The sequence below is a fragment of the Lampetra fluviatilis genome, chromosome 16 (genome assembly GCF_964198595.1).
Source record: "Lampetra fluviatilis chromosome 16, kcLamFluv1.1, whole genome shotgun sequence".
NCBI classification, from domain to species: Eukaryota; Metazoa; Chordata; class Hyperoartia; order Petromyzontiformes; family Petromyzontidae; genus Lampetra; species Lampetra fluviatilis.
The window spans coordinates 4,153,238-4,178,901 of NC_136290.1; the positions used below are offsets into that span (position 1 = coordinate 4,153,238).

The 25,664-nt window shown below is 46.3% G+C and overlaps 1 protein-coding gene across 5 annotated transcripts in view; it reads right to left on the reverse strand.

Moving 5' to 3' along the window:
- Nucleotides 1–25,664, reverse strand: part of USP47 (ubiquitin specific peptidase 47) — a 76,641-nt gene that overhangs the window by 41,163 nt on the left and 9,814 nt on the right. For 2 of the 5 annotated variants that reach the window (XM_078863543.1, XM_078863544.1), the window contains exons 2-3: nt 1,995–2,183; nt 49–174 (exon numbers count right to left, since the gene is read on the reverse strand). In XM_078863543.1, coding sequence (XP_078719669.1) covers nt 49–174; nt 1,995–2,183 — 315 coding nt within the window. Of the gene's footprint in view, nt 1–48; nt 175–1,994; nt 2,187–16,179; nt 16,405–25,664 lie in introns of those variants that run through there. The other 3 variants (XM_078863542.1, XM_078863540.1, XM_078863541.1) reach the window with 2 other exon arrangements.

The following is a 25,664-nucleotide window of genomic DNA, read 5'->3' on the forward strand; positions in this document are numbered from 1 at the left end:
AACAGCGCTGTTCACGGAACGGATTCGGAATCAGGAAGGCGAACTCACAGGTGGAGGTTGCGGAGCTGGAAGAGGTTGTATCCCATTCTTGTCGGTCAGGTGCAGATAATTCTTCTTTCCTTCGGCGAAGCCAGCATCCTTCAGGGACTCCTCCGACTCTCCATTCAATGGTTCCTGTTCGCACCAAACATCGGCACAGGAATCACGTTTGTTAAAAAACAACACGACTCCTTTAATCGTTTGAAACATGTAGTCACTCACCACACCACCACTCATTCATGCATGCCGATAACTCAATATTAAGACCATATACTCAGATATAATGTATGCAAGGCCAAATCAGGATTATTGATCTGCTCAAACGAACAAAAGAGTGGTGCTCATCCTAACTCCTGACCTTCGGTGGGGGAATTTCCACACCACAGATTAAAACTCACAACTCAAAGGCTTTGGGGTTGGCACTCCGGCAAAATGCCTAATCAGATATCTGGTATTTGCCCAAACAGTGAAATTCAAAGGTGAGCCATACACTGCAGCACCCCCCCCTCTCTATAATCTGATGGATTGTGAGGATTCAAAGTAACGATTATATTCAGGAAACAGCATTTTTTTGTCCGCATTTTTACCGTTTCGTGTGTAATTCTTTTGGTTATTGCGTCTAATTTTTCCAGCCGAATTCGCTTTGTTAGCCAATACATAACATTTCCATGATAGATGCATCAATTGCAAACGTTTCGATGCATGTAACATGAGCGTAAAGTGGGAATTTAACGGATTACCTTTCCATGACCGCTAGAGGTGTTAACAATTCACCACAATCACTCCTCGCTCACCATTGTGAGTCAACAAATTGTCGTGATTGAGAGGTGCGATTTGATATGAGATTCAATATTTTTTTCCATCTCGTGTTTACTACCCCATGAGTATTGTTTCTCATTATTCCATCTCAATCGTAGCTTTGTCACTCCCTTAGGCTAAATGTAACATTGGCAAATAATCCACCGAAATGAAAAACAATCATTCTTTTGACATGCGACTCCACGCTTTTAGGGATCAATATTCATCAATGAATGAATGTATGTGTGTATGTATGCATGCATGCACTGTTACACCCACTATGCAGTGCACTCCTAATTGCAAAACCGCATGACAGTGTTGTCAAGCGTTTTCAATGGAGTGAGTGGCAGCGAAGAGAAGGGGACGCGTCCGAGAGGACGTCCGCTACGGAGCAGGGGCGATGTACAGGCGCTCGGTGGACAGTCACTACACGGTGGCAAGTTTCTAACTACCTCGCCTGGTACGAAGGAGGTGGTGGGTTCAATCCCGACCCTGACGCCTGTATATTTGGAGTTGGCATGTTCGACCCATGGTCGCGTGGATTTTTCTCCGGGTCCTCCGGTTTTTCGATCCACATTTGTTGTCCTTCCCCGCACCTCCGATTAGCACGGTTGGCTATGAATGGTGCGAAGTTCAACATGTATACATACAAACGTGCGTTTAGAGTATTTGGCAGCTGCTATAACTTTCCACATAAGCCACTCCGTTGAGCATTAACTTGTGGTAAAATAAAAAGTGTAGTTTAGTACATGGGTGGAGTTGTAGCCGAGTGGATAGGGAGCAGTGCCACAAACCTGGCAAGTTCACTTCAGTGGCAATTATCTGAACCAATACCTGGACCTCCCCACAAGGTTGAATCAGCCTTCAATGAGTACCTGGTGCATTGTGTATTAAACATAAGCGACGGGAGTGGTGCTGGCCACACTACCCCCCCCCCCCCATGGCCCACTACCCCCCAGTGCACCGTACCGGCCTTCATACGCACTCGTTAACGGCACTTGGCCCAACCGTCTGTATGGCTCAACGGGGGGGGATTCTGTCTTCATTACGAAGCAAGGATGAAAATCCAGCGATGGTTGGCGGGGGGGGGGTTGTGGTGGGAAGCCCCGACCCCAGCAGCGGAACGATCGTGGTCCGACGAGCGTCGCCAGACTGACCTTTGCATGCTCGTCGTGCTTCCACACGAGCAGGAAGGTGTGGGCCTGGTAGGACGCCTCCGCGGCCACGTGCGCCTGCAGCTCGCGCAGCGGCGTGGAGAAGGGCAGGTTCACGGTGATGCGCTGCGTGTCGCCGCGGGTCGTGTCCGTCACGATGCACAGCACGCGCGCCTCTTCCGCCGCATTCGCCTTCTGCACGGCAACGCACGGCGTCACACATGACAACGCGCGGCGGAGCGTCAAACAAGGTGCGTGGGGGGGGGGCACGGTCACGCGGACCAGCGCCGCAGGTGCCAACTACATGGATAGCCCCCACCTGAACCCCATTGTTCGTAGTACAACGGTCAGTGGGAAACCACACTCAACAATGTGGTGCTCTCTGCCATGTTAAAAAGCGCTCAACTTGTGGTGCTGTTCAAACATCGGAAAATGTTTGAGTAAAGTTCGCATATTCGCCAGTGGTCAAGCCGCTGCTGGATGAAGGCCTCCCGCAAGCCGCTAACCATCTCTCATGCAAGTTGACAATTAAATTTGGACGGACAAATCCAACTTTTAGATGTGTAGACGTGACGCATGTAATAATTTGTCTCTTAATATTAATTATTACGCTCACGGCACTTGCAGCGAATCGTGCACGTAATAAGCTTTGATTTACGCAAATGTTGCATTTACCCTGAAGGAACAAACGACAGTGATTAATAGTGACAGACCAACGGAGAGGACAAATGATTCTTCAATTGAATTATGACCCACACCTTCCCCACCCCAACAGTGATAAGTCATCAGCTTGTGAGAAAGGTGGCAAATTGTTAAACACAATTACACGATGGTGCAGCAAAATAAACCTTTGGCAGCGGATGCAAAAACGAAGCTTCAGGCATTGGCCATCGGTGCAGTAAGGCCTCTATGAAAAAAACCAGGAGGAATATGATGATCATGTACGAGCTGTTAACATGTCGGCGTTCAATCTCCGTTAAGCATATTTGCATACGCACAGGCAAACAAGCCACGTTAAAGCTGCTCACTGTTAAAAGCCAATGCGTAAGTAGCACTTGCGATAACACAATTAATGCATTCAACATTAAATTGAATGCTTTCGCAACAATACAAGAAAAACACTTATAAAAGTAAAGATTACCAATCTTACCAACTACACTAACTAAACAGTGTACACAGCACAATAAATGTATGTGTATTAATTCAGGGCGTGTCGATGACCACTGTATTGATAACCACATCTGCAAAGCAAATTAAATGTGTATTAATTACAATATAAAAATGATGTTGAACTGTTATTATTATTATGCTTGTTTACCCTGGCAAGCCTCACCGAGTCCAGGAGAGTCCTGCCAAGCATTTGCTACTCTGTGTGTCATCCCAATTGAGTAATGTTCAGATCATTTGTCAGCAGTGGGATGTTTGGCCAATGCCAGTTACATTGTGCGATGATTTGTTTTGTATCTATGGGAGGAAACCAGAGAATTTCAAAGAAACCAGTGCAGAACACGGGGAGAGAAAGAACACAAACTCCACACTGATAGGTGCCCAAGTCGAAAATCGAACCGAGGCCCTTTCCTGCGAGGAACGAGTGTTCGCACTGTGCCACCCTGCGCCCCGTATACACACATGCTTCAAACCTGCGACATTGGTTTTCAAGCACAATGTGTCCTGCGTGCTATCTAGCACAGTGGCTGTCAGAAGTAGGGCTTCTAAGAAGCTGCTGTTCACATACGCTGCATTACACTTTCCGTACACCAAGGCTTAAAAGTATCCAATTTAAATGATTAAAGTGGCCAATATGTAATGGTGAGACACAATGCGTGAAATGTGATAAACAAATACACTGGACATGGTTCAATCAGCTGATTAAGATGTGATCTATACCAAATCAAATCACGTTGGGGGATCTAATTCAAGGTCAGTCCAATCGCCCCATCTGAACCTATTACATGATGAATATTGTAAATGACTGCGATTCATAAAGGGACCCTTCGTGCAACCTTCAAACAAATGTATCCAAAAGAAAGGGACACTGCCAATCTAATCAACGTAAAGCTTCCCTTACCCACCATGATGTGAGGGGATGGGGCCATGGGTAAGAAATTTTAGAGAGATGAGTCATCACCCTTAATAAAGTTTCTTACATGTATATTTTGTGATTGTTTATTTCAGTTTCATATTTAATGTTGCGCATACTTGTATTGTAGACGAATTTGTAGACTTTAGTGTATGTGTGTGTGTATATACTGTATCGTAGACTGCAGTGTATTGACTAACTTATTTGACAGATTTCAAATTGTCTCTCGTCAATAAAACATCCTCTGACAGGAACCCATTCCGAAGGGAGTTCCTCAGGACTCTGTGCCTGGCCCTCTTCTGTTTTCTCTGTACGTCAACAACCTCGGCATCTCCAATCTGCACTCGGACACTAACCTCTTTTGCTGATGACGCAGGCAGCCCTGATGGCCCTCTGGAAATTCCAGGACTCGGACAATATTCAACTTCAACCCAATCCCCTAAAACTGGTCCTTGACGCTAAAAATACCAAAGTGATGTTATCCTGCGGCTGTTCTCCAAAAAACCTGTCTCACCACCAACGTATATTGTGGCTTTAGACTGGCACCTTATTGAGCAGATCGAGAACTTTAAACATCTAGGCGTTATCTTTGACTCAAAACCGTGTTTCAAGATGCACGTTGATGACATGGCCAATAAGATACTAAAAAAACAAATTGGATTCCTGTACAGAAACAGACGCTGTATTCCACCTCGACTCTTTATGAACACAGTTAAAGCCAACATTCCTTGCCCACATTTGATTGTTGCGACACCCTCTACCGCTCCTGAATCCACCTTAAAACGTTTCATTCCATTCTACAACTCCACTCTCCGTTTTGCCCTTGACGCCTCTTGTAGAAGTCTTCATCACAACCTGCACATTAACTCAATTCTGTCCCCCTTGGATATCTGGAAAGACCATCACTGGGCTGTCTTCGTCCTAAAGGGTCCTCTTAAGCTAATTTGCCAATTACCTAAAAGACCATTTCGTTCCTTCTAACTCCCTCCTGTAGCCTCAGAAGTGCATCGTTAGTCCGACTAAACATTCAATTTGCTAAAACTTTGCTTGGTAAAAAGTTCCCGCGTTACTGCTCCACGTTTCTGGAATACCCTTGCCGCTCATCTCGAGCTTGGTTCCAGCTCTTCACTCCCCCCCCCCCTCTTCATATCCCCTCACTTGTTGTGATGCTTTCATTATATAATTGCACTGCATTTTGTTGTACTTGTGTGTTTCGTTTACAATGGTCAAATACCTCGTTTGTTAGGTGTGCATTATTCCTCAGGGAGCCTGTTTCTTGTTCTCTGCCATATTTAATGTTTTTGTCTTTTGTTTTTCTTGTCGCTGTGCACACGCAACACAGATCTACCTTGTAATATAGCCAGACGACTGGCTGAACAGGATCATCCGGGTAACAATTTAGTCAACCCTAAACTACCTTGCACGCTGCACTCTAGCGTCCGTCTGCAGTGTGTCACACACTCGTTCCCCAAGGTGAGATAACCACAAAAACGCTTGGCACATACGCATTGTTTCTTTGCAGTGCTCTTGCCAATATTATCTCGGAATTCAGCGGCATTTGGTCGACTACTGATGAGCTCCATAAGGTCGAAACCGGTCCAATCTGCTTTCTTTAACAGTTGCTGCTTGATAAGCTTGGTCTGAAAAGCCAACAGGCTGCAGGATTAAACGTTTATAATTACGTGCAGAGAAACAGAAAGGAGCTCAGCTTATATTCGCTTTTATCAAACATCACCTTGCATTGTGAAAGTTTAGTAAACCAAGATGCAACACAACCAAAAACAATAGTGCCAAATTGTAGGTGGGGTACGAAAGCTGTGTATCATTGGCTACAAGTCATGAAAAATAAAGAGAATTGACATTTTCAGCGAGTGACTTTTCAGCAAAGTCAGCACAGTGGTGAGGTCACCCCCCCCAACTTGGAGGCCCCTCTCTACTTGGAAAGAGGGCTTCTCCGTGCTGGACACGCAGCTCAACAATGTTCGTCTCTGGAGCTCAGCACAAAGAGGGGGGGGGGGTTAAAACATGTGATGGTGGCACTTCACCCTGCAGCAAGAATTTAAAGGCAGAATGTCCGACTTCTAATTTACACAAGCAGGCTCATAGTGCCACATTGCAGTGAATCACTATTGTTTTGAGAATGTAATAAACAGGACCCATTTGTGTTTTTTAAAAGTTTATCCTTCCACTGAGAATGTAGTTTGCATAAAGATTGCCAAAGAACTTTGACTTCATCCAAAACTTTTGACACTCCCTGATGTGGACATACCTCTGTATTACAAATGTATTGCTTGCACAGTAATGGCACGAGGTTAGTAAAAAAAAGCATTTCAACATGCTGCCAGGCACACGTCAACACTAATACCCAGCAGCACACACACACACGGGGGGGGGGGGGGCAAAGCAGCCACCCCCAGCAGGCTTGGCTACACCCGGGGCTGGCAACCTGCGGCTCCGAAGCCGCATGAGGTGGCTGCTGTATACCTGGCCATGTTTGTGTTCATGTACAAGCAGCTCCACGTGTGATTCGGCTCTCTAACGATTTTGGTCAAAGACAAAAAGACAAAAAGACAGAAAGACAGAAAGACGGAAAGACGGAAAGACGGAAAACAAAAAGAATGGCCCTTCTTCTTTGATACGTTGCCAACCCCTGGTCTACACAATCCCAATTTAGCACTGCACAAAGAAAAGCAGCATGCAATGCACTGGGAGTCACACGCGGTGCGCACTTCCGCCTTGTGAGACAGCTTCCTCTTCAGCTCTTCCAGCAAGATCTGCTTGCAGCCCCAGCTGGCAGCCTGAGCAAACGAGACCAGACGGTGAACTCCGAACCCCGCGTTTCCACGTCTCGTCATATTCGGACCGGAGCTCGGCCGGAGCCCAACTCAAGTGATAATTAAGCCGAGTTCCGACGAATCCACAGTGGCGAGATGTTAACTACCTCGCCTGGTATAGAGGTCGTGGGTTCGATCCCGACCGTGAAAATGGAGTTTGCGTATCTCTCTCTCCCCATGGTCACCTGGATTTTTCTCCCGGTCCTCTGGCATGCTCCTCCACTTGCGTTTCGAGTATTTGGCTGCTATATATGTGTAGTGACATAGAACGGTCACTACTGTGTCGGCCCGTACGAAGGCTGGGGGCCCCAAGGGGGTGCCTGGGGGGTCACGTGGTGGAGGGATCCGGACCTTCCCAGAGGTGGGGGAAGTGAGGCGTGTCCTGGGAAGGGAGGCGTGGCCTGAAGAGAGCCAGCCACGCCGGGGCGGAGCCAGCCACGCCAAAGCAGATATAAGCGTGGTGTGAACGCAGAGCGAGGCTGTTGTACTGGACTCCAAAGAGAAGACATCATCGGTCGTCAAGTCCCGAGTCGTCGTCCTGGGCCAGGCAGGCCGTTGCCTGCCTGGTCCAGTCTGTGTCGCGTTCCAGAGTGTTAGTGAGTTGAGGAAGGTGGTCACCACCTCATGTACAGTGTTATATTGCTTACCGCTAATAAATAGTGTTGCCTCCAAGCTGCGTGTGTGCACCTAAGTCAAACCCACTACATATGTCTAAGCTCGGATGATAAGCCACTTAATTGTGCTACTATTTGTGGCCAGGTCGCTTATGAGAAAGAGCTAAAAAGCTCAGTGGGCCTTACTTGGTAAAATAGTTTAAAATATAGTTTAGTTTAGTATTCGGACTGGACTTGGGCTGGAGCCTGACCAAAGTGAGAAACAAGCAGAGTTCCAATCATTCGTGTTCCCATAGCAGACTCCATTGTTTAACCAGGAGAGAGATGACGAAGCACAGGCCCACTGAGACAAGCAATGCATTGCCTCTTTGCAAGGGCGACTTCAGAATCAGCATCTTGATTTATAATGGCGGAATCTGATGAGCTATAAAGCTCTTTTTTCACAGATGTCCAGTAGACTTCGGATGGGCGACCCAAGAATCAAGTTATTTGATTCCATCCACCCCTGAACTCTCCATTCTGCCCCACCCTATGCTGCCCATGTTTGGGAAGCGATCTTTAAACAAAGTCGAATGTAAGCGTATGTCAGGTCAACCTATTTAAAGTTAAAAGCTACATTTTGAACCGAATTATCACAGATATTATACACACCTAGGGCTGTGTCCAACCAGGCTCTCCGACAGTTTAATTATCCGTTCGTGAGAAATATAACAAACTTTTAAATCACAGATTGGATATTACAAAGTATGCGAGTTCACAGTGATGTCACTTCACAGTGATGTCACTATATTGCTATAATGACACACTTGACCTTGGTAAACAAAAATTTGTTAACGAGTCATTCAACATACAAAAAACTATTGTTGATGTTAAAAAATAATACCTTTGGCTGTGCCAGGATGGAGGAGTAGAAGTTAGAGTTTGCAGGCATGGGCAACGCAATGGGACTCAGAGGTCAGAGACAAAGGGAAAGGCCAAAGGTCAGACGGTGGGATTTGGGGATGCCACCGCCGCAAGATGCTAACTACCTCGCCTTGTATACAGGAGGTCGTGGGTTCAAAACCAAACCTGACGCCTGTTGTATATTTGAAGTGTGCCCGTTCTCCCCGTGGTAGCGTTGATTTTCCTCCAGGCCCTCCGGTTTTCCCCTCCACATTTAGAATCAACGTGCGTTTACAGTATTCGGCTGCTACAGATTTCCACGCGTCAAGCCACTTCGTTGAGCTGTCATTTTCGAGAGCCAAGAAGCTTCTGAAAAAAACGACATAGCTCGGTGGGCCTTACCAGGTTAAAAAAAATAGTTCATAGTTTAAGTAGTAAAGTGCAGGCTTTGGGTACACGCGCAGGCCTTGGTGGCCACATGTTGACTGCACAACAGAATCCGTAGCAAGGAGGGAGCAGTGAGGAAGTGCAACGATGGCGTTAGTGTCGATTGTTTCCATCACCATTACGAGCGCAACTGCTTTTACCTGCCACTTCCACAAAATCCTCGTGAAATGCCACGTGGCAGACGCTATCCGCAACTGTCGGCACAGGCATCTGAATAGATAGCAATCCAGACGAGCAATGATCAATCAATTCATCGTCTTCATCTTGGGAAGTGGCCGAGTCACGAAGACGTCCGACCACTGGAGCTGGCATTACCAAGATCCTGTGATTCAAATCGTGACAACTGCCCATGGTTGCACTCGGTTTACAAACAGTGAGCTAACGGTGTTAGCCCAGTCACCGATGATCACACACACAAAAAAAACCATCACGTTAAATTGGGCAGAATGCCAGCTCCGAAAGTAAAAAGAAAAAATCGTTATTACTGTCATACAATGAACAGTGCTGCCCCTCGTATGCAGCATGTCACTTGAGATTCCAAAGGCAATTTGTGGACTCTCTAAGACAGCGCACGATTTACTCCTCTGGGAGAGTTGTGAATGGATTCCTCGTCTGGTGACATGCCTACAGAATAATCAGGATGACATTTGGGAACTCAAAAGAAAATAGTCACAACACTCACGAGCTATGCTTCGAATTACTCGTGTAAGAATCTATTATTTATAAATCATGCACGTTAATATAATAACAAAACATTTTTACAGTGTCATTCATGCAAAACTGCATCTTCGATTAGCGCGGTTGGCTACGTACAGTGCGAAAGAAATTCAACAAACATATATCTCACAATGCTGTGCAAGAAAAAAACAATTTAAAACATTATATTGTACGTCGCAAGACACGTAGCAACACCCAAACCAAGGTCAACTCAACGAACGGCCGACGTAAACAATACGGGCTTTCAATGGGACTTCGACAGTGGAAGGAACTTAAGTTGCCGAACATGGCACAGAAGTGCGTGACACACTGTCGTGGGAGCTGCAGATGGGAAGGCGCGCCCACCCACCCACTTGCATTTTATTTTCGGCTGAATGAGCAACCCCATACTGACTGAACAACACACCTCACTTGAGTTGGCGGTCGATGTTCAAAGCGGTGGACTGCGACCCTCAAAGAAATGGAGCCTCCCCCGCCCCCCCCGCGTGGATCAAACAAATGGCTGGAAACGCCGGTGTACAGCAGCAAGAGCAGTTCATGCGAATGCTGTCACAAGAGGTTACACAACGTTTGGCCTAACGGTCCTTCTATGACTAAGCGTGATGAATGAATGAATACTGGATGAACAAACAAAGTACCCTGGGTGGGGGGATGTAGGCTGCAATGAGGGGAGATAGATAGGGTGGGGCAAGTCCACTCAAAATGTGTGTACACCATCAGTGCAATCTTAAACCTGATTCGAAAAACCGCTGGGGAGCCAATCAAGGTAATAGAGAATGGGTATTGAGATGTTCACGTTTGGGAGACCATCTGAATGAGAACTGCAGTCATCCAGGGTGGAGGTTACAAAGCCACGAATGAGTGTTTCAGCCGCAACTTAAATTATCAGAATATTTATTTAAACTGGAAGAATCCGATGAGCCATAAAGCTCATTTTCACAGATGTTCAGTAGGGGCGGGTCAAAACGTTACAACAACAAATTCGTAACAAAGTTACGAATCGGGATATCCTACACAGATGAAAGAGCAGTTTTACACAGAAGTGAGATATGGCGAGAGAAAAAGACAGCTCCCGAATATAAAATGACACCAACATTGACAACATTCATGCGAGAGTTGAATAAATTAACGGCTTGTGGGACAAATTTTTATCGACGACGCAATTTTGCGATGCCATTTGGTCCACGGAAACCCCACTGGCAAGCAAGAGTGGACACTGCCCGATATTGGCAGCAGGGCAAATTACATTCGTGCACAAATCCTTATTTACTTGTTTACAAACACTTACTTACTTATTCTTGGTTCTTTCGGTAAAGTCACGTAGAAGGGAAATAATAATACCGAAAGAACCAAGAATATGAATCCCTGCAGTCACGAAAGCTTTAAATCGAAACTTGTTTACTTGTTTATAGACATTTGATTACGCGCCGAGGGCTGGGATTGGAGGCTCACGCGCGCGTTGCCAAGCCATGCCCACAATTACAATGTAATTGGCTGGTTTGTTTTTTTATTTGTTTTAAACTGTGACCAGCCTGGTGGTGTGTTCACTATAGCACGGCCAGCTGATTGTTGGCTGCAGAAGGTTATGTATGAGGGTAACTGCAATGGAGGGCGAGTGGAGGTGCAGTCGTGATAATAATACTAACAATACATTGCTTTTCATCAGCAGGAAAAAAATGTGAATTCAAGGATCAAGTCACAAGAAATTGCAAATGGAAAATGCGCACATAAACAACAGCTTGACTTCAAACATAGCTTACCGTAGCCAGTACAACGATCCGTATTTGTCCGTGGGTTAGGTCACGTAGTCGATCAATGCCTACATCCTCGTCAGTGACAATTACCGTGGCCGAACCCAAAAACAAATCTGGTTCAACAACAATCCACATTTATACAGCGCTAATAATGCGCAGAAATAAAAATACAAAACGGTGAGGTAAGAAGGGGACGGAACAAGCAAAGGGAAGGAGAGAAAGGAAGCAATGAAGGAGGATATGCGAAGAGACGGTGGGGCGGGCGGGGGACGGGGGTGAAAATAAAAATGATTTACAAGTGACTTGAAACCAGTGGGAGAGCGGGCACCACGGGGAGTTGCCTGGGGAGGGAGTTCCACAGGGAGGAGGGGCACAGCGGCTAAAAGAGCGGCCACCATTAATGGAGCAGCGGGTCTATGGGAGCCTTAACATACAGATAGAGACGTCGTCTTGTGTTGACCACACAGCGTGATAGTTTTGTGCGTGCGGAAAGGCAACGCGGTGGCCGTTGTAAAATCGAAGGGGGCGCGCGCCTCTAACTCTGTTCATCCTCGCGGCAGCGGCTTTTCGCTACTCGTCGAACAAAGACGGTCACCGCATCACACGGCGCTTTCAAATGCGCTTCTGCGGCCGTCTGGAATGCTCTTCCTCTCAATATTAGGAAGACTACTGGAGCTACGCACTTTTAAATCATCAAGATTGAAAACTAATTTCTTTATTGTGTTTAGTTTGTTGTCCTTCCCCCACACCTCTGATGAGCACATTTGGCTACGTACGGTGCATAAGAAGTTCAACATACACAGATATATACATGACAGACAAAGCGCCGTGGTTTCTTGTTTTCATTTTTAGCAGACGGCTACTGCCACGGGCATATCTCCTCCCACATGGGCGCCAACGCCAGCAGATAAAACAACAGGGATTTTAAAGTCACAAGCAATTATATGCATTGAATGCTATCGAAAAAAATAAAAGCGTAATTTAAATTTACGCAAACGCAGCACAGTCCAACGCCGCATATCCAACTCTCTGGGGGGAGTGAGGTACAGGTGGACATGTGAAAAGATCAGATCTGTGAACATCTATAGAAAATGAGTTAGTCCGTGCACAAATACTGTCGGTTACTGGACAAAACTAAATTGCAAACTGCTTTCAATGTAGAAACATACTTTCGAAGTTGAGCGAATAAACGGCGAGATTAACACTCCGTGGCTATGTGTGAAAAGGTCAGATTTGTGAACATCTGTTCAAAAGGAGAGTTACACCAAATACAAATACATGCTGCCCTAGCGTGGGCAGCATTTGTGCATCGAGGCAAATACGTGACGGGGTCAGATACGCGACGCTGTACCGCAGGAACACGCGTCGCGTGCAATGTTAAATATGTGTCAGTGGGGTATGCACCGGGTTAGTCGCACCGTGAGATGAGATTGCCAGCCGACTCTCAAGTGGAAGATTACGAGTTCAAATCCTGGTCAAAGTTAAACTCGGGCTGTTATTCTTCTGGGCTGAATAGAACGAGCATCACTCATATTCTCCACGTGGCCTTGTGCAAATCAGCAGTGCTTTTCCTAAGCACTGTCCAGCCCTTCCTTGGCATACAAACGTGGAATATACCTTTGGCTCACGGCCATCAATGGAGATGAGTGATGCTCATTTGAGCAGGAAAACATTATTGAATCAACTTGAATATATCATAGAGGAAGTACAGTGCGTCCACCTTCCAGAGATTTCATCAGATGACGTTTGTGTTTAACTTTGATGATTAAAAATAACAATGCGCAAAAAACATCGTGCAACTCCGCAAGTAGCAACATCCTACCGAAAACAAAAAACGTATTCCCTTGCACAAGGCATCAACTAGCTTCCTGGCCGATACTTGGGAATTGCAATCTGCCTGTCGAAAGTCTGTAGATTTGTGTGTAATCTTGCACTGACATAACATCTCGCTGTGGAGTGATTTATGAATTAACAAACCCTGCGTGATGGCGACTACCCGCACTCCATCTCCTCAACAGTGCCTCTTTGTTGCCACTACTTACTGCGAAAGGTGATTTATATTTTTCTAAGTAGAGTAGAACAATTATGAAAATTAGCGGATAAGGGGATTTCCCCTTGGATTTCAGTTGAAAATGCGTGGGTAAAACTTGCTCCGTTTGTGGACGAGACGTCAACATCCCACGATGCACGATACGAGTTACGTCGGCGAAGAAAAGCTGATAAGAATTGTCATCGAAGCCAGCCAACGCTCGTTAGGCTATCGTGGCTCACAATGAGAAGATTGCAGGTGCAAATTGCAATCAGGGTCAACTCCAACCCTCCATACCTGTCAACCCATACGGTTTACCCCGTATTCTTGTACAGGGTCTGAGAAATAAACGTATGAATAATGAATATCAATAGTTTAACCAAATGTCCATTTTGTGAGTTATCCTAATTGGCTAGTAACTGCAAGCGAATTAAAACAACTTATTTTTGTGAGTTATCCTAACTGGATAGTAACTGCAAGTGAATTAAAACTTCATGCTCCCCGCATCCTCTGGGAGACCGCATTGTGTATGACCGAGCTAAGAAATGTCTTCAATATAGTTCGAGGTTACCATGAGTTTACATTTTATCGGAGTTATTTTATATTGGCAGATTCGTGCGCGATTATTCACCAATGACGCTCGTGTATTATATAATTTAACACATTTATATATCGCCTCACGTACCCCCAGCGGTAAACGTACCCCCCCCCCCATTGAAAAGCACTGGTGTAGAGGACCCTGACAACTCTTAAACCCCAAAAAACACGTTACTTTGTACACACAGGGCCTGCCTAGGCTGTGTTTCCCAGCTGTCCAAGAGTTTGAAGCTTCGTAACGGAGGAAAAAAAAACCCCTTTAAAGTGACTCCCAGGAGAGTTGCCATGACTTTGAATGCATCATTGCAATGACATCACTACGGGCAACGTCAATACTCCAAGATGACACTCAAGAAGTAGATTGTTTCCTGATTACTATTCTTCAAACCAGTGCGAGACAACCCCAAAGCACACGGCCCTGTCACATCACCATCGACCGTCTCTTCCTTTGAGAGTGAGGTTTTACTGCCGCTCAGAGGACCGCGATCTTACACCGTGATTTACAGTCACGAGGCCCACAGCGATAACTTATCACGGGTTACTTTGTTTTACATTTAAATTGACATAGGGCCCAAGAGGCAAGGCTGCCAAAAAGGTGCGCTGGCTTACACATTGATCAGTCAGTGCCGTGAGCAGAATGTACTGCAGCTCATGTGTGTATGTTGAACTTATTTCGCACCGTACGTAGCCAACCGTGCGGATCGGAGGCACGAGAATGTGAGCAGCATATGCGCATTATGAGCTTCCGCAAGCCCATTTGTACTGCGTCGCATATATCTGACTCGCTGTGGGGGGGGGGGGACTGGGGTATCGTAGAAAATGTGAGAAGGTCGAATATGTGAACGTCTATCGAGAATGAAAGTTACACCACTGTGCAAACAGGTCAGCGGACAAACATAAAATCACAATGTGCTTTAAATGTGGACCAATGCTTTGTTGTACTTCAGCCGTAAGTGAATTCACACGACTTGAACGCATTACTGGACAGGAGAAATGTCACATTTGTGACCGCTATGAAAGAAATAAAAGTTACGCCGTGCCAAAAACCACCGCGCGCTAGGCGTGCAGTGGATTGGCAAGGGCGCGTGTGTGACTTCAGATATGCGAGAGTCCTACTGAAAGGTCAGGTCACAGGGTGCTGAGTAAGGGCATGTTTCAATTTGCGTAAAGTACATTTTAAATGTATCTTGTAATTGTATTGTTTGTTGCGGTTGCACCCGAATCAAGAGCCGAATGGCTCACAGGGTTATTCCAAGTAAATGAAACTGAAATGAAATAAATGAAATTGAAGTTTCCGGTGATCTCAGCGAACATCAAAATCGCGGTTCAACCAAAGAGCCGTCCTACTCAATTGACTGAGAGGTGGTACCTATCAAAAACGGTGGCCCTGAGCCAGTGGAGGAAATTCCACGCTCCCATGCTGGGGCCCAGTCTGTTCATGGACGGCAGGGGGTGGGGGGTAAACACTATTTGGCTTCCAGCAACTTCGAACTGGTTTTATTGACGCAATTTTTTTTATCTAGGAATGTGTAGAGCGAAGCCAACTACTTGACCGCGATTTGAACTCACAACCTTGAGAGTTTCGTGCTCGAACCACTGCAGACCACCCAACCGAATCCACCTCGTTATCGGAAACATCTCACCATCTCCTGAGTTCCCGTCGACAGGGTCTACGAGTGGGAATCCCCATGGCGATTTAGTCAGCTGAATTTATTTGTTTAAATTTGTCGCGATATAAAACTATTTTATTTTCCTTACTGCAAGATGCTGATAAGCGAGACTGCACAACTCCGGTTACCAACAACAACTTGGCAAAGTGCACAGCAAACCACCCACACACAGTCACCGGGCCAGTTTGTGAAACATGAACGAGGAGGAACAGAACACAGCTCAAGTTAATGTGTTTTTTCGCGACTCGGTGTGTTCGCCATTGCTAATCTCCACTTTAGTCCCTTAGACAGTTTCGGGAAATATTTTTTTTTAACGGCATAAGCCAGTCAATCCAAAGAACAGCTGGCATTAACTTCCCACAACGCGGCACTTATTTTATCAACAGTAGAAGTCTGGAGCGATGATGAGTCAACGACTCCATCCCGAAATTGAAGGCGGGACTTTTTTTTTGGTAACCGATGGCAATAACACCGCATAAAGCACTTTATATTAACGCTGCAAATACACAGCAGCATGCTTCGAAACGGTGAAATGCCTTGGCTACGAAGGGCAGCCCCCCTTACCTTCGAGTGAAGTCTCTTGCTGAGCCGGCTCACCCTGACCACAGTGAGGATGGTCTTGTAAACAGAGAGGTGCCTCCTATTCAGCTGGCTCCGCCAGCGGTCCAGTGAGGTCTGCATGACCACACGTGCTCAGCGACGGCCATGGCCCACGGCTACAGGACGACGAGCACCCCCAATTGCCCGGGCCAAGCGTACACACGGCACCATTAAACTCAGCGACGCGACAGCCGCATTAATAATACAGCAAAGGATCGCAACACCAACGACAGCCTGAATGGCTGGCAAGTAAGTTATATATATAACTGGCCTACATTACACTGTCACATTACACGACTCCTCGTACGAGCGCAGAAAGACCTCAAGCCGTGTGGCACCGGGCAAGTTTGCAGCAAGACGCCTTCGGTAACCCTGAATGCTATAGCGCACATCGGTGCACTTCCTGGTTTCCCTTCAATGTCGGCGCGAGTGATCAACACGCAGAGAAACTTCCTGGACGCGTTCACTGTCAGGCTGCCGGGGGGGGGGGGAAGGGGCTGCGACTCGCACAAGAACGGGGCCCCACTAAAAAAAACATCGGGGCGAAAAACTAAAACGCGTTCAAACTGTGCACACCAACGCGACATCTATGGTTTGGTTTTTTTGGAAAGCGTTAACAAACGAGGTAACGCGCCCAAACTAAAGCTTGGGCCGCGTTTAACTTCCGTGACGACGCAGCGCGATGGATTCGTCTTCACCTGCAACAGACCTCCCCCGCTCGAGGGCTAAATGCAAATGCGGTCGCGTCAAAGGTATGCAGGCAGGTACAACTAGCCCCCTCTCTCTCTACCCCTCGACAAGGCCTCCCCCCCCTCTCAAGCATTCCCCCTCCCCACCCCACCCACACAACTAGGAGCCCGATTGCCGGCATCGTGAAACGTAGCAGCGTCTCACGACAAATGTACGAGGGTAGGGAGAGGCGACATTGCGGTGTTAAAAAAATCCAACAACGAACCATGGGGACATTTAGGGAGGTATGAGATGAGGGGAGAAGGGAGAAATGCGACGTAACTTCAAAGTTTGTATGTTCTCCCCCTTTTCTGCATTGGTTTCCTCCAAATTCTCCGGTTACCTCCAACAACTTAAAAAAAACAATGTAGCTGGTACAATCCAAATATCCCAAATGCTAAAACATGACAATGCCTTTAACAATGACTCAATCGGGATTACGCACAGCAACATCGCCTCCCCCTACTGTAAAAAGGAAAACTTGGCAGGACCCTCCATAAGAAGTATTTTGCGATTCAGTGGCCGCTTTCCCGGGTAAATAAGGATAATGAATACTGATAATAATGACAAGAAATACACCGGGCAATTCCCCAGAGGAGGATGAGAAAATGAAAGTCTTGGACTTGAACAGGGAGATCGAGTGAGTAACTTGATGGCTTTTTGGAAAAGCAGGAGAAGTGGCGACGACCACCTCTGGTTGTCCGCACGCCGCGATGGCTACTGGATGGGACTGCACGGGCAGAAGGGTGAAAGGGAGTCTAGAGGAGAATTGAAGGGGAGTCCATAGTTCATAATAAAAGGTTTTGGGTCAGATCGTGTAAATATAAATGTGCCGTTAACTACACCACCACCACCCGACACAGCCAATTAGTAAGATTTGTCACGTGAGTAACAAACGCCAATTAGCTGTTAATTCAGCGCATCGGTTTAATGCCGAGTAAACCCACAATGCTTACAATTGAGTACGACGTTTCGCTGGTGATTACAACCAGCTTCATCAGGTGGTTTGCCAGAATTATGAGGAAGTTTTCCTGTTTCGGGTCTTAAATAGAACAAGATTGTGTCATTTATATTTACGTAATCTAACACGAAAACCTTGATTATGAATAATATTGGTGGCTAAAGCTTACGTGTTAAAGCGAGTCCAAAGTCATCATTATTATTATTCCGCTTGATAAGTCAGAAAAAGCCTCAATGTCTCAGGACCTTTTAAGGAGGATCCCTGCCAAGATTTAGTTGGAACACTGGGATGTTCGGCCAATACCAGTCACATTGTGCGAATCGAACGCCAGGTCCTTCTTGCTGTGAGGTACGAGTGTTACTATAAATACATATGACTTAGGCTTTATAAAAACAGGAAGGTGATATGTACGGATTTCTGCAGACAATTAAACATTTTAAAGTATTGACAGAAAGTCTGAGTGTGAATAAAGTACTTGGCTTTGCACGTGCTAAAGGGTCCGCGCATTAGATCTAGTATTTATTTGCAGCAGCATGCAATGTTGCATGGCTGTTTTCAAACTTGGTAGTGCAATTAGACAGCTTGTTTACCAAAAACATTACATAGACAGATGTCAGTGCATTTCACAACCGACCAAAGGTCATTTTGAGCCAATCACAACAGCCTGGAGGCCCAACTGTGGTTCAGTCAACCAGAAGACATCACAGGAATCAGGAAAGTTGATTCATGGCTAACCTGATAAAATGGGAAGTTCGGTGCGCCAGGTATCAGCGTGGCATCACCGATTATGGCGATACCGTCACCGGGCATCACGGCAATTGCATCTCACGTCCAGTGGCACCACGTGGGAACAGAGGTGAGGACTTGTTCCCCAACTGTTGTCACGTCATGCGATTATAGTTGAACGATTGCACTGATAATCTGCAGCTTAAACAATTACTTAACAGGATAGTCTAGGTCTACACTCGAGTCAACACCTTGGGCTTTCGTGGCCAATATGATTCGTAATCACATTTTGGGTCAGATCGCTGTGCGAGTAAAATGTTGCATCGTAAAATACCCTCCCCGCCACCCGACACAGCCGATTCATAAAGTTGTCACGTGCACTAACGTGGCCAATTTATTGTCGCTTTAGCACCACCACCGGTGTGTTGGAGAACCATCTCACAACATTGCACAATTCTGGAAACTGCCCGATGATACTGGTTGTAACCATCGGCGGAAACGTCGTATCCTAATGTCAAATGTTGTGAGACCGCTCTCCAAAACACAACGGTGCTGACAGCTTTAATATTTGGCTGTGTTGGGGTGGAGGAGGGATTCAGACACAAATTTTTACTTCCGCGATCGATCCCAACCGAAAATAAATTGTGAATCGTAATGACAGTTTAACGATTCGGCAAAAAAATTGCATTCAGGCCAAAACTGAATATGAAATAACATACACCAAGTAAATTATTGCTTGGGTTACACGGCACAGAATTGTGGAAAACGTCTCGCAATACTGGACGGGTCCAGCAGCACACGCGTACCTGCATGTACTCACAACATGTCTTAGTCCCCTTTGCCCTTTGAAAAGTGCCTATTTTTAGCCTGTGAAATCAGCAGTTAGATCTGGCTGAGTTATCGCAGACCGACGACGCTGACATCCAGACGCGCTGCGGACCAATCGAGAACTCCGCTTAACCATCAGTGGCTGAACAATAATCATCGGTGACATCTCTCATCAGTGCCAGCTCAGGGTGCCCTCACACAGTATTAGCCCTCGTGAGCTGCTGCCCGAGGCCACCTCGTGTATCCACAAATAAACATGTGTACAAATAGTGATATGGGGGGGGGGGGGGGGCACATGGATAATTTCCTTGACAAGTCTGCCTGGCACCGCAGAGAAACGCCGCCCCCCCCCCTCGCATGATGGTGGGGGGGTGGGGAGATGGGGTTTCACACAGGCTGAGCTAACCGCGAACCACGGGTTCGCGTTACGCACACCCAAGCCACCTTGGAGTCAACCCGTCGGGAGTGAAGACGCATAGCCGCGAAATGGAGCGACCCGAATGAACGCGAGCACGATACACTTTCACCTGCTGATAGAGGGCAGCAGCGGTGAGGGGGGGGCTGCTCACCTCTTGCCGATTGGTGGCCCTCGGCCAGAGGTTGGAAAAGAGGGCCAGTCTATCTTTAGTATGATGACTGTTGACTTCACACACACAAAAGCTCACAGGGGAGGGATGATGGACTGCGAACAACCTAGAGCAGAGATTTAAACCCACAAACTTCTTTAAGCCTCCGGCACTTTAACTACAGTGCTGTCAGCGTGAAACGTGACTGTTAGGTATGGTAATTACAGGGGTCGTGAATGTAGATCCAGGCAGAGAATAACGTACGAGGAATTGACTGGCAGAAGTGGGTAAGCAAACTTGTCAGCTCAGAAGAGGATGTGATGGAAGGAAAGCATTGTGAACAACAGGAGGACAAAGAGAAAGAGGTTGCGATTGATTCGGCACATGCAGGGTGTAGGGGTCCAGGGTAGCAAGGCAGGCACCCAAAGGTGAGCAACCAAGGGCATGACCCAAAGCCATCTGGTAGGATCGTGTTCACGTTAACTTTGTGAATCAGGTGTCAACTATGCAATAGTTGTGAGGTCTGAAAGAAGGAAGTAATGGGCCAAGTGATGCCAAAAACAATGGTCATGATGCACGTGTGCATGTTGAACTTCTTTTGAACCGTATGTAGCCAACCATATGTATTGTAGAACTTCTTTGGCACCATACGTCGCCATCCGTGCTCATTGGAGGTGCGGGGGAAGGAGAGCAAACTAAACACAAAAAGCAAATTGTAAATAAATGAGTTTTCAATCTAGATTTTAAAGTGCATAGTTCAAGTGGCTTCCTAATGATGACCTCTTCATTGTGAATTGAGTCACACAACACTTCTAACAACACAAGTGCAAGCTTTGCTCTGACCTGGCATTGGTACGGTTAGTCGCGCAAGTCGATTAATCGACTGATGATTGTTATTGGCTACTGGTGTTTATGGCCGATTAATCGGCCCATTGTAAAAATGGTTGGCAACCCGATTCGTTGAGTAAACGAACCGAAAATCAATAAAGCGATCGATGAATTCATAAATCGTGAAGTCCAGCTGTATTGTGATACCTTAGGACAGGGATCAGCAACCAAAATTACTATTTACTATTTTTTTTTTACAAGGCAAGGCCCACTGAGCTGTATAGCTCTTTTTCAGAAGCAACCTGGCCACAAATGATAGCTCAACGAAGTGGCTTATCACGTGAAAATGCACAGCGGCCAAATACTCTAAAAGCACGTTTCTAAATGTGGAATGGAAAAACCGGGTGGCCCTGAGAAAAATCCATACGACCACGGGGAGATGGAACCCACGACCTCCTGCACACCAGGCGAGGGAGTTAACATATCACGACCGTGGGGCACCCCACAGTGGCGAGATGTATTGTATCTCAATATACAAGGAGAGCCATTTTATTCAAACTCGGTAAAAAAAACTCAATATTGCAAGAGCCGCAATGCATTTGACTACGAGACGGTGTTCCCTAATATATAACGTCACGAAGCAGGCCCTTAGAGAGCCGCAGGATGCCGATCCCTGCCTGAGGACATGCTGCATCATGCGTGCTGTGGTGTCGTGGCAATACTGGATTGCGTCATATCAGGAAGTGCAGGCTCCTGCCTGGCTACATGTTACACTATTCAAAGAGCGATGTATTTTATCTCGCTTCATCACGACTGGAAACAAAATATGAGCAAGCCGAGATAAGGGAACCGGGTACCAATACCTGGGCCCTAAAATCTCTCTTTATCTCTAGCAAGCGTAATGCCAAAAGGGACGACCACGGCTGAGAACATAGTACTCTACAACAATTTTCATCGTACAATAAATAAAAGTTATAATTATTTCAATTACTTATCCAGAAAAAGCCTCATTGGGCCTTAAGACTCTTCAAGACGGGTCCTGCATGAGAATATTTCACCAAAATCCTTATCGCGTACGGGTTTTTTTTTGCATTTGGGGGAAACTGGTAACCAGAGAAGGCCCACAGACACCAAAACAGGTTTACAAGGCGAGCTGTTGCACTGCCATCTCTTGACCACGACGTCATGCAGCCCAGCGGGTTTGGGAGTTTTACGAATCAATGCGATCCACCAACCTTCTGCCTCCAAAGCACCGGACCCACGGGCATACGCCGGTTCAAATCATCACACGGAATCATTGGTCTATCTGGTGTTCGCACCGTTGTTATAAAGCAAGGGCTTCTTCAAAGACGCTGTTACGCAGGCATAAGTATGCAGTAATGTTAGTCATATCCAGGGCCATTATCGATGTGTCTTCTCACATGAGTACATTGTGGATAATTTTTTTAATACTGAAGCAGACTAAGCAAATTTATAGTTAATACACCCAGAGTATTAATAGCAATAACTCCATCTTGTAGCACGCAGTTTCTGATCATTCTCAAAGAGAACTCACGAAAAAACACACAAATTCAGGAACTAAGGAACGCGGTGAGCCGGCCCCAACCATTGCCCAAAGTCTGCAGTCCTCTACATGTTTTTATCAGATTAATGTTTGTTTTACATGTGGAAGGAAATTGGATCGTACAAGAGGCAACCGCAAATATGAGAGGGGTACAACAATATCCCATGCAGATGGAACGGGTGGAGTCCACACTGACTGTGCTGCCTTGTGGCAGGCGAAGGTATGGCACCTCGACAGCCATGGGAAGGGAGTTTTAAAACGTTTGGCTGATCCACAAACCGTCGCCTCCACGGTGCTGGATTCACCAGAGAAGCTGTGGAGGGTCTTCAACTGCGACGCGCTGCAACAAGAGGCAACGGGGCTGAAACTCGGTCGCATCACATAACGGGCCACAATAAGTCTGAACAAAGGGGACAGAAAATGCAGACGATTTAAACCAGCTAAAGATTGATTGATTCTTGAATGCACTTGCGACCCTGAAACATGACAACGAATCGAACTGTGGGAGGGATGAATTGTTACTTATCTAACACACATGGTATAGAAGAGCACACGCACTATAAAGACAAAGATTCCCCCCATATAGACTTCACAGACTATTGGGGTAAGTGCTGTTAAGTGAGCACCTATGAAGGCCAGCATGGCACACGAGGGGGTGTGTGGCCAACACCACGCTCGGCACATTTGCCTCCTCAGTGGCGATGTTTACGCACAGCATCAGGTACTCATTTAAGGCTGTGTTGACCTTGGGGGGGTCCAGGACCAGTTGAAATATTCGCCACTGTTATTGGCCGTGAGCGCAGTATCGCTCCATATACACACTACACACACTCAGTGAAACACCCTGGCGAGCTGGAATAAGAGCGGGGGAGAGGAGTGCTGGTCCGGCGGGTGGTGGTGATCTTGAGAGTCGAGCCATTTGCGATTACAATTAAAACCAATGTGAAGAGCACCTATGTGATGCATGTAATTAGGTTGTGTATTGTGTAGAGTCCGTGTAGTACAGAATGTCATTGCCCCCCCCCCCATGCAACACCACCCCTACCCCATTCCGGCCATCCCCCACCACTAATGTATTACCCTAAGTACATTTGATACACTTTAACTACATGCATTACAAGTCATACACTATTCAACGTGCTCTAGTGCATGTTATCACGCATGTTATAGTACACAGTGTGCTCTAAATTATATAGTAGGCAAATTCCGTTGTTATATTTACCATATGCTTGTATTTGTTTTGGTATTTTGTCTTTTTGTATTTATTTGCCGTCCTGGGACAGATGAATGGTCGTGAGTTTGATCCTGACCCGGACGACTTCTGTATGTATGGAGTTTCCATGTCGCTCTTCCCCCCCCCCCCCCCCCCCGTGGTCGCGTGGATTTTTCTCCAGGTCCTCCGGCTTTTCCCTCCACAACTGGAATCAACGTGCGTAGAGGATTTGGCTGCTAAAAATGTCCACATGATAAGCCACCCGCACCGCCGATTAGCACGGTTGGCAATGTACGGTGCGAAAGAAGTTCAACATACATAAATATATTCATTGGGCTATTATTTGTGGCCATTTTGCTTTTGAAAAAAAGCTGTATAGTGCACTGGGCTATATACCTGGTAATATAAAACATAGTTTAGTTTAGAGTTGGTGTAAAAAACAGGTTCACCACAGTTAGTGGATAGGCAGGGCACGTGCAAGTTGGGGTAAAGTGAAAACTAATTTCTTTAGAACTGCTCTCTGCGTTTAGTTTGTTGTCCTTCCCCGCCCCTCCGATTAGCACGATTGGCTACGTATGGTGTGAAAGAAGTTCAATATACATACATACAATGTGGTGTCAGGTCGCACTCATTACGCACAAAGTGCTTGCCACAAATGAACCACAATACCTTGCTGATCTCGTCAAGGAACATAAACCATCATCGCGCGAACTCCGGTCATCCTCAAAAGTAGCGGCTTATTGGCTAGTCATCGAACAAAGACGCTCACTGCATCACGTGCTTTCAGATTCGCTTCTGCAACCGTCTGGAACGTTCTTCCATCCAATATTAGGAAGCCACTGGAGCTATGCACTTCTAAATCTAGATTGACAACTCATTTCTTTAAAACTGCCTTTTGTGTTTCATTTGTTGTCCTTCCCCTGCACTTCCGATTAGCGCAGTTGGCTGCATGCAGTGTGTTCAAAATATATACATACAGTCATTCCACCAGTTCCATGTCTGCCCAGCGTGGAAGAACAGCTAAAAGCCGTCTAGAGGGGGCCTCGAGAGCTCGCTCCATTGGAGGCCCCTCTGCCAGCAGTGGCATTAACAAAACATTGCAGGGCTGCGCCTTTACCTTTACGTGCAAATAGCATCACATACGGGATAACACATGTACACATCAAGCGGCTACCTCGGCCGTGGGGCGTACAAAGCACACGCACACACCATTATCACTACTTCTGTCTGTAGCATTGCCCTAAGTCAGACCGACTTACAAGAGACTGTACAAACTGTACTTTGTACAAACTGTACTTTGTCCAAACACACATGTACATTCCTAGATACTCAAATTATTATATTTGTTTACATCAAAAAGCCTAAGTCATATGGCTAATTTTCAAGAGGGTCCTGTCACGTGTTCGCAGTCTGGGACGATGATCCCACTTCAGTAATTTACTCAGGGCGAGAGGTTCGTGTCTGATCGAACCCGATCGCGTTGGATCTGATCAGACCCCATTCCGATTCAAGCAGACCCAATCCGCATTATGTCACATCCAGAAAGCCAGCGGACACAATCTGGATACCCATCAACAGGCCACGACGGAGTTGGACTTCTGCGTTGCACAACGAGTGTTCCTTTGCTGTTCAAGTAAAACAAACCTACAGGAAGTGAAAATGTAAAATGTTGTGTCTCAGCACACTTCAAGGCGTGGTGGCCGCATGCCTGTAATGCAGCACTTTGGGATCAACGGTTGGCAGATTATAGATTTGAGAAACTGCCAAACTGGGTTTGCGACGTGGCATAAGAGATGACAGTACAGCAAATGGAGTCTCGAAGTCTTTGCGTGGCTTTAATTGTTATCCCTACGCATGCAAGGGATGTCATGGAAATCTGAGTTCCTTTGTCACGTGATAAATACTCGGAATTGGAGTGGGCCAAATATCCCAATTGCAGACATCATCGTTAAAAATAATCTTGAGACTCGGTGAGGATTGAATGAACAATAAATACTTGACCGTTCTATTATCGCTGATACTGTATTACCAAAT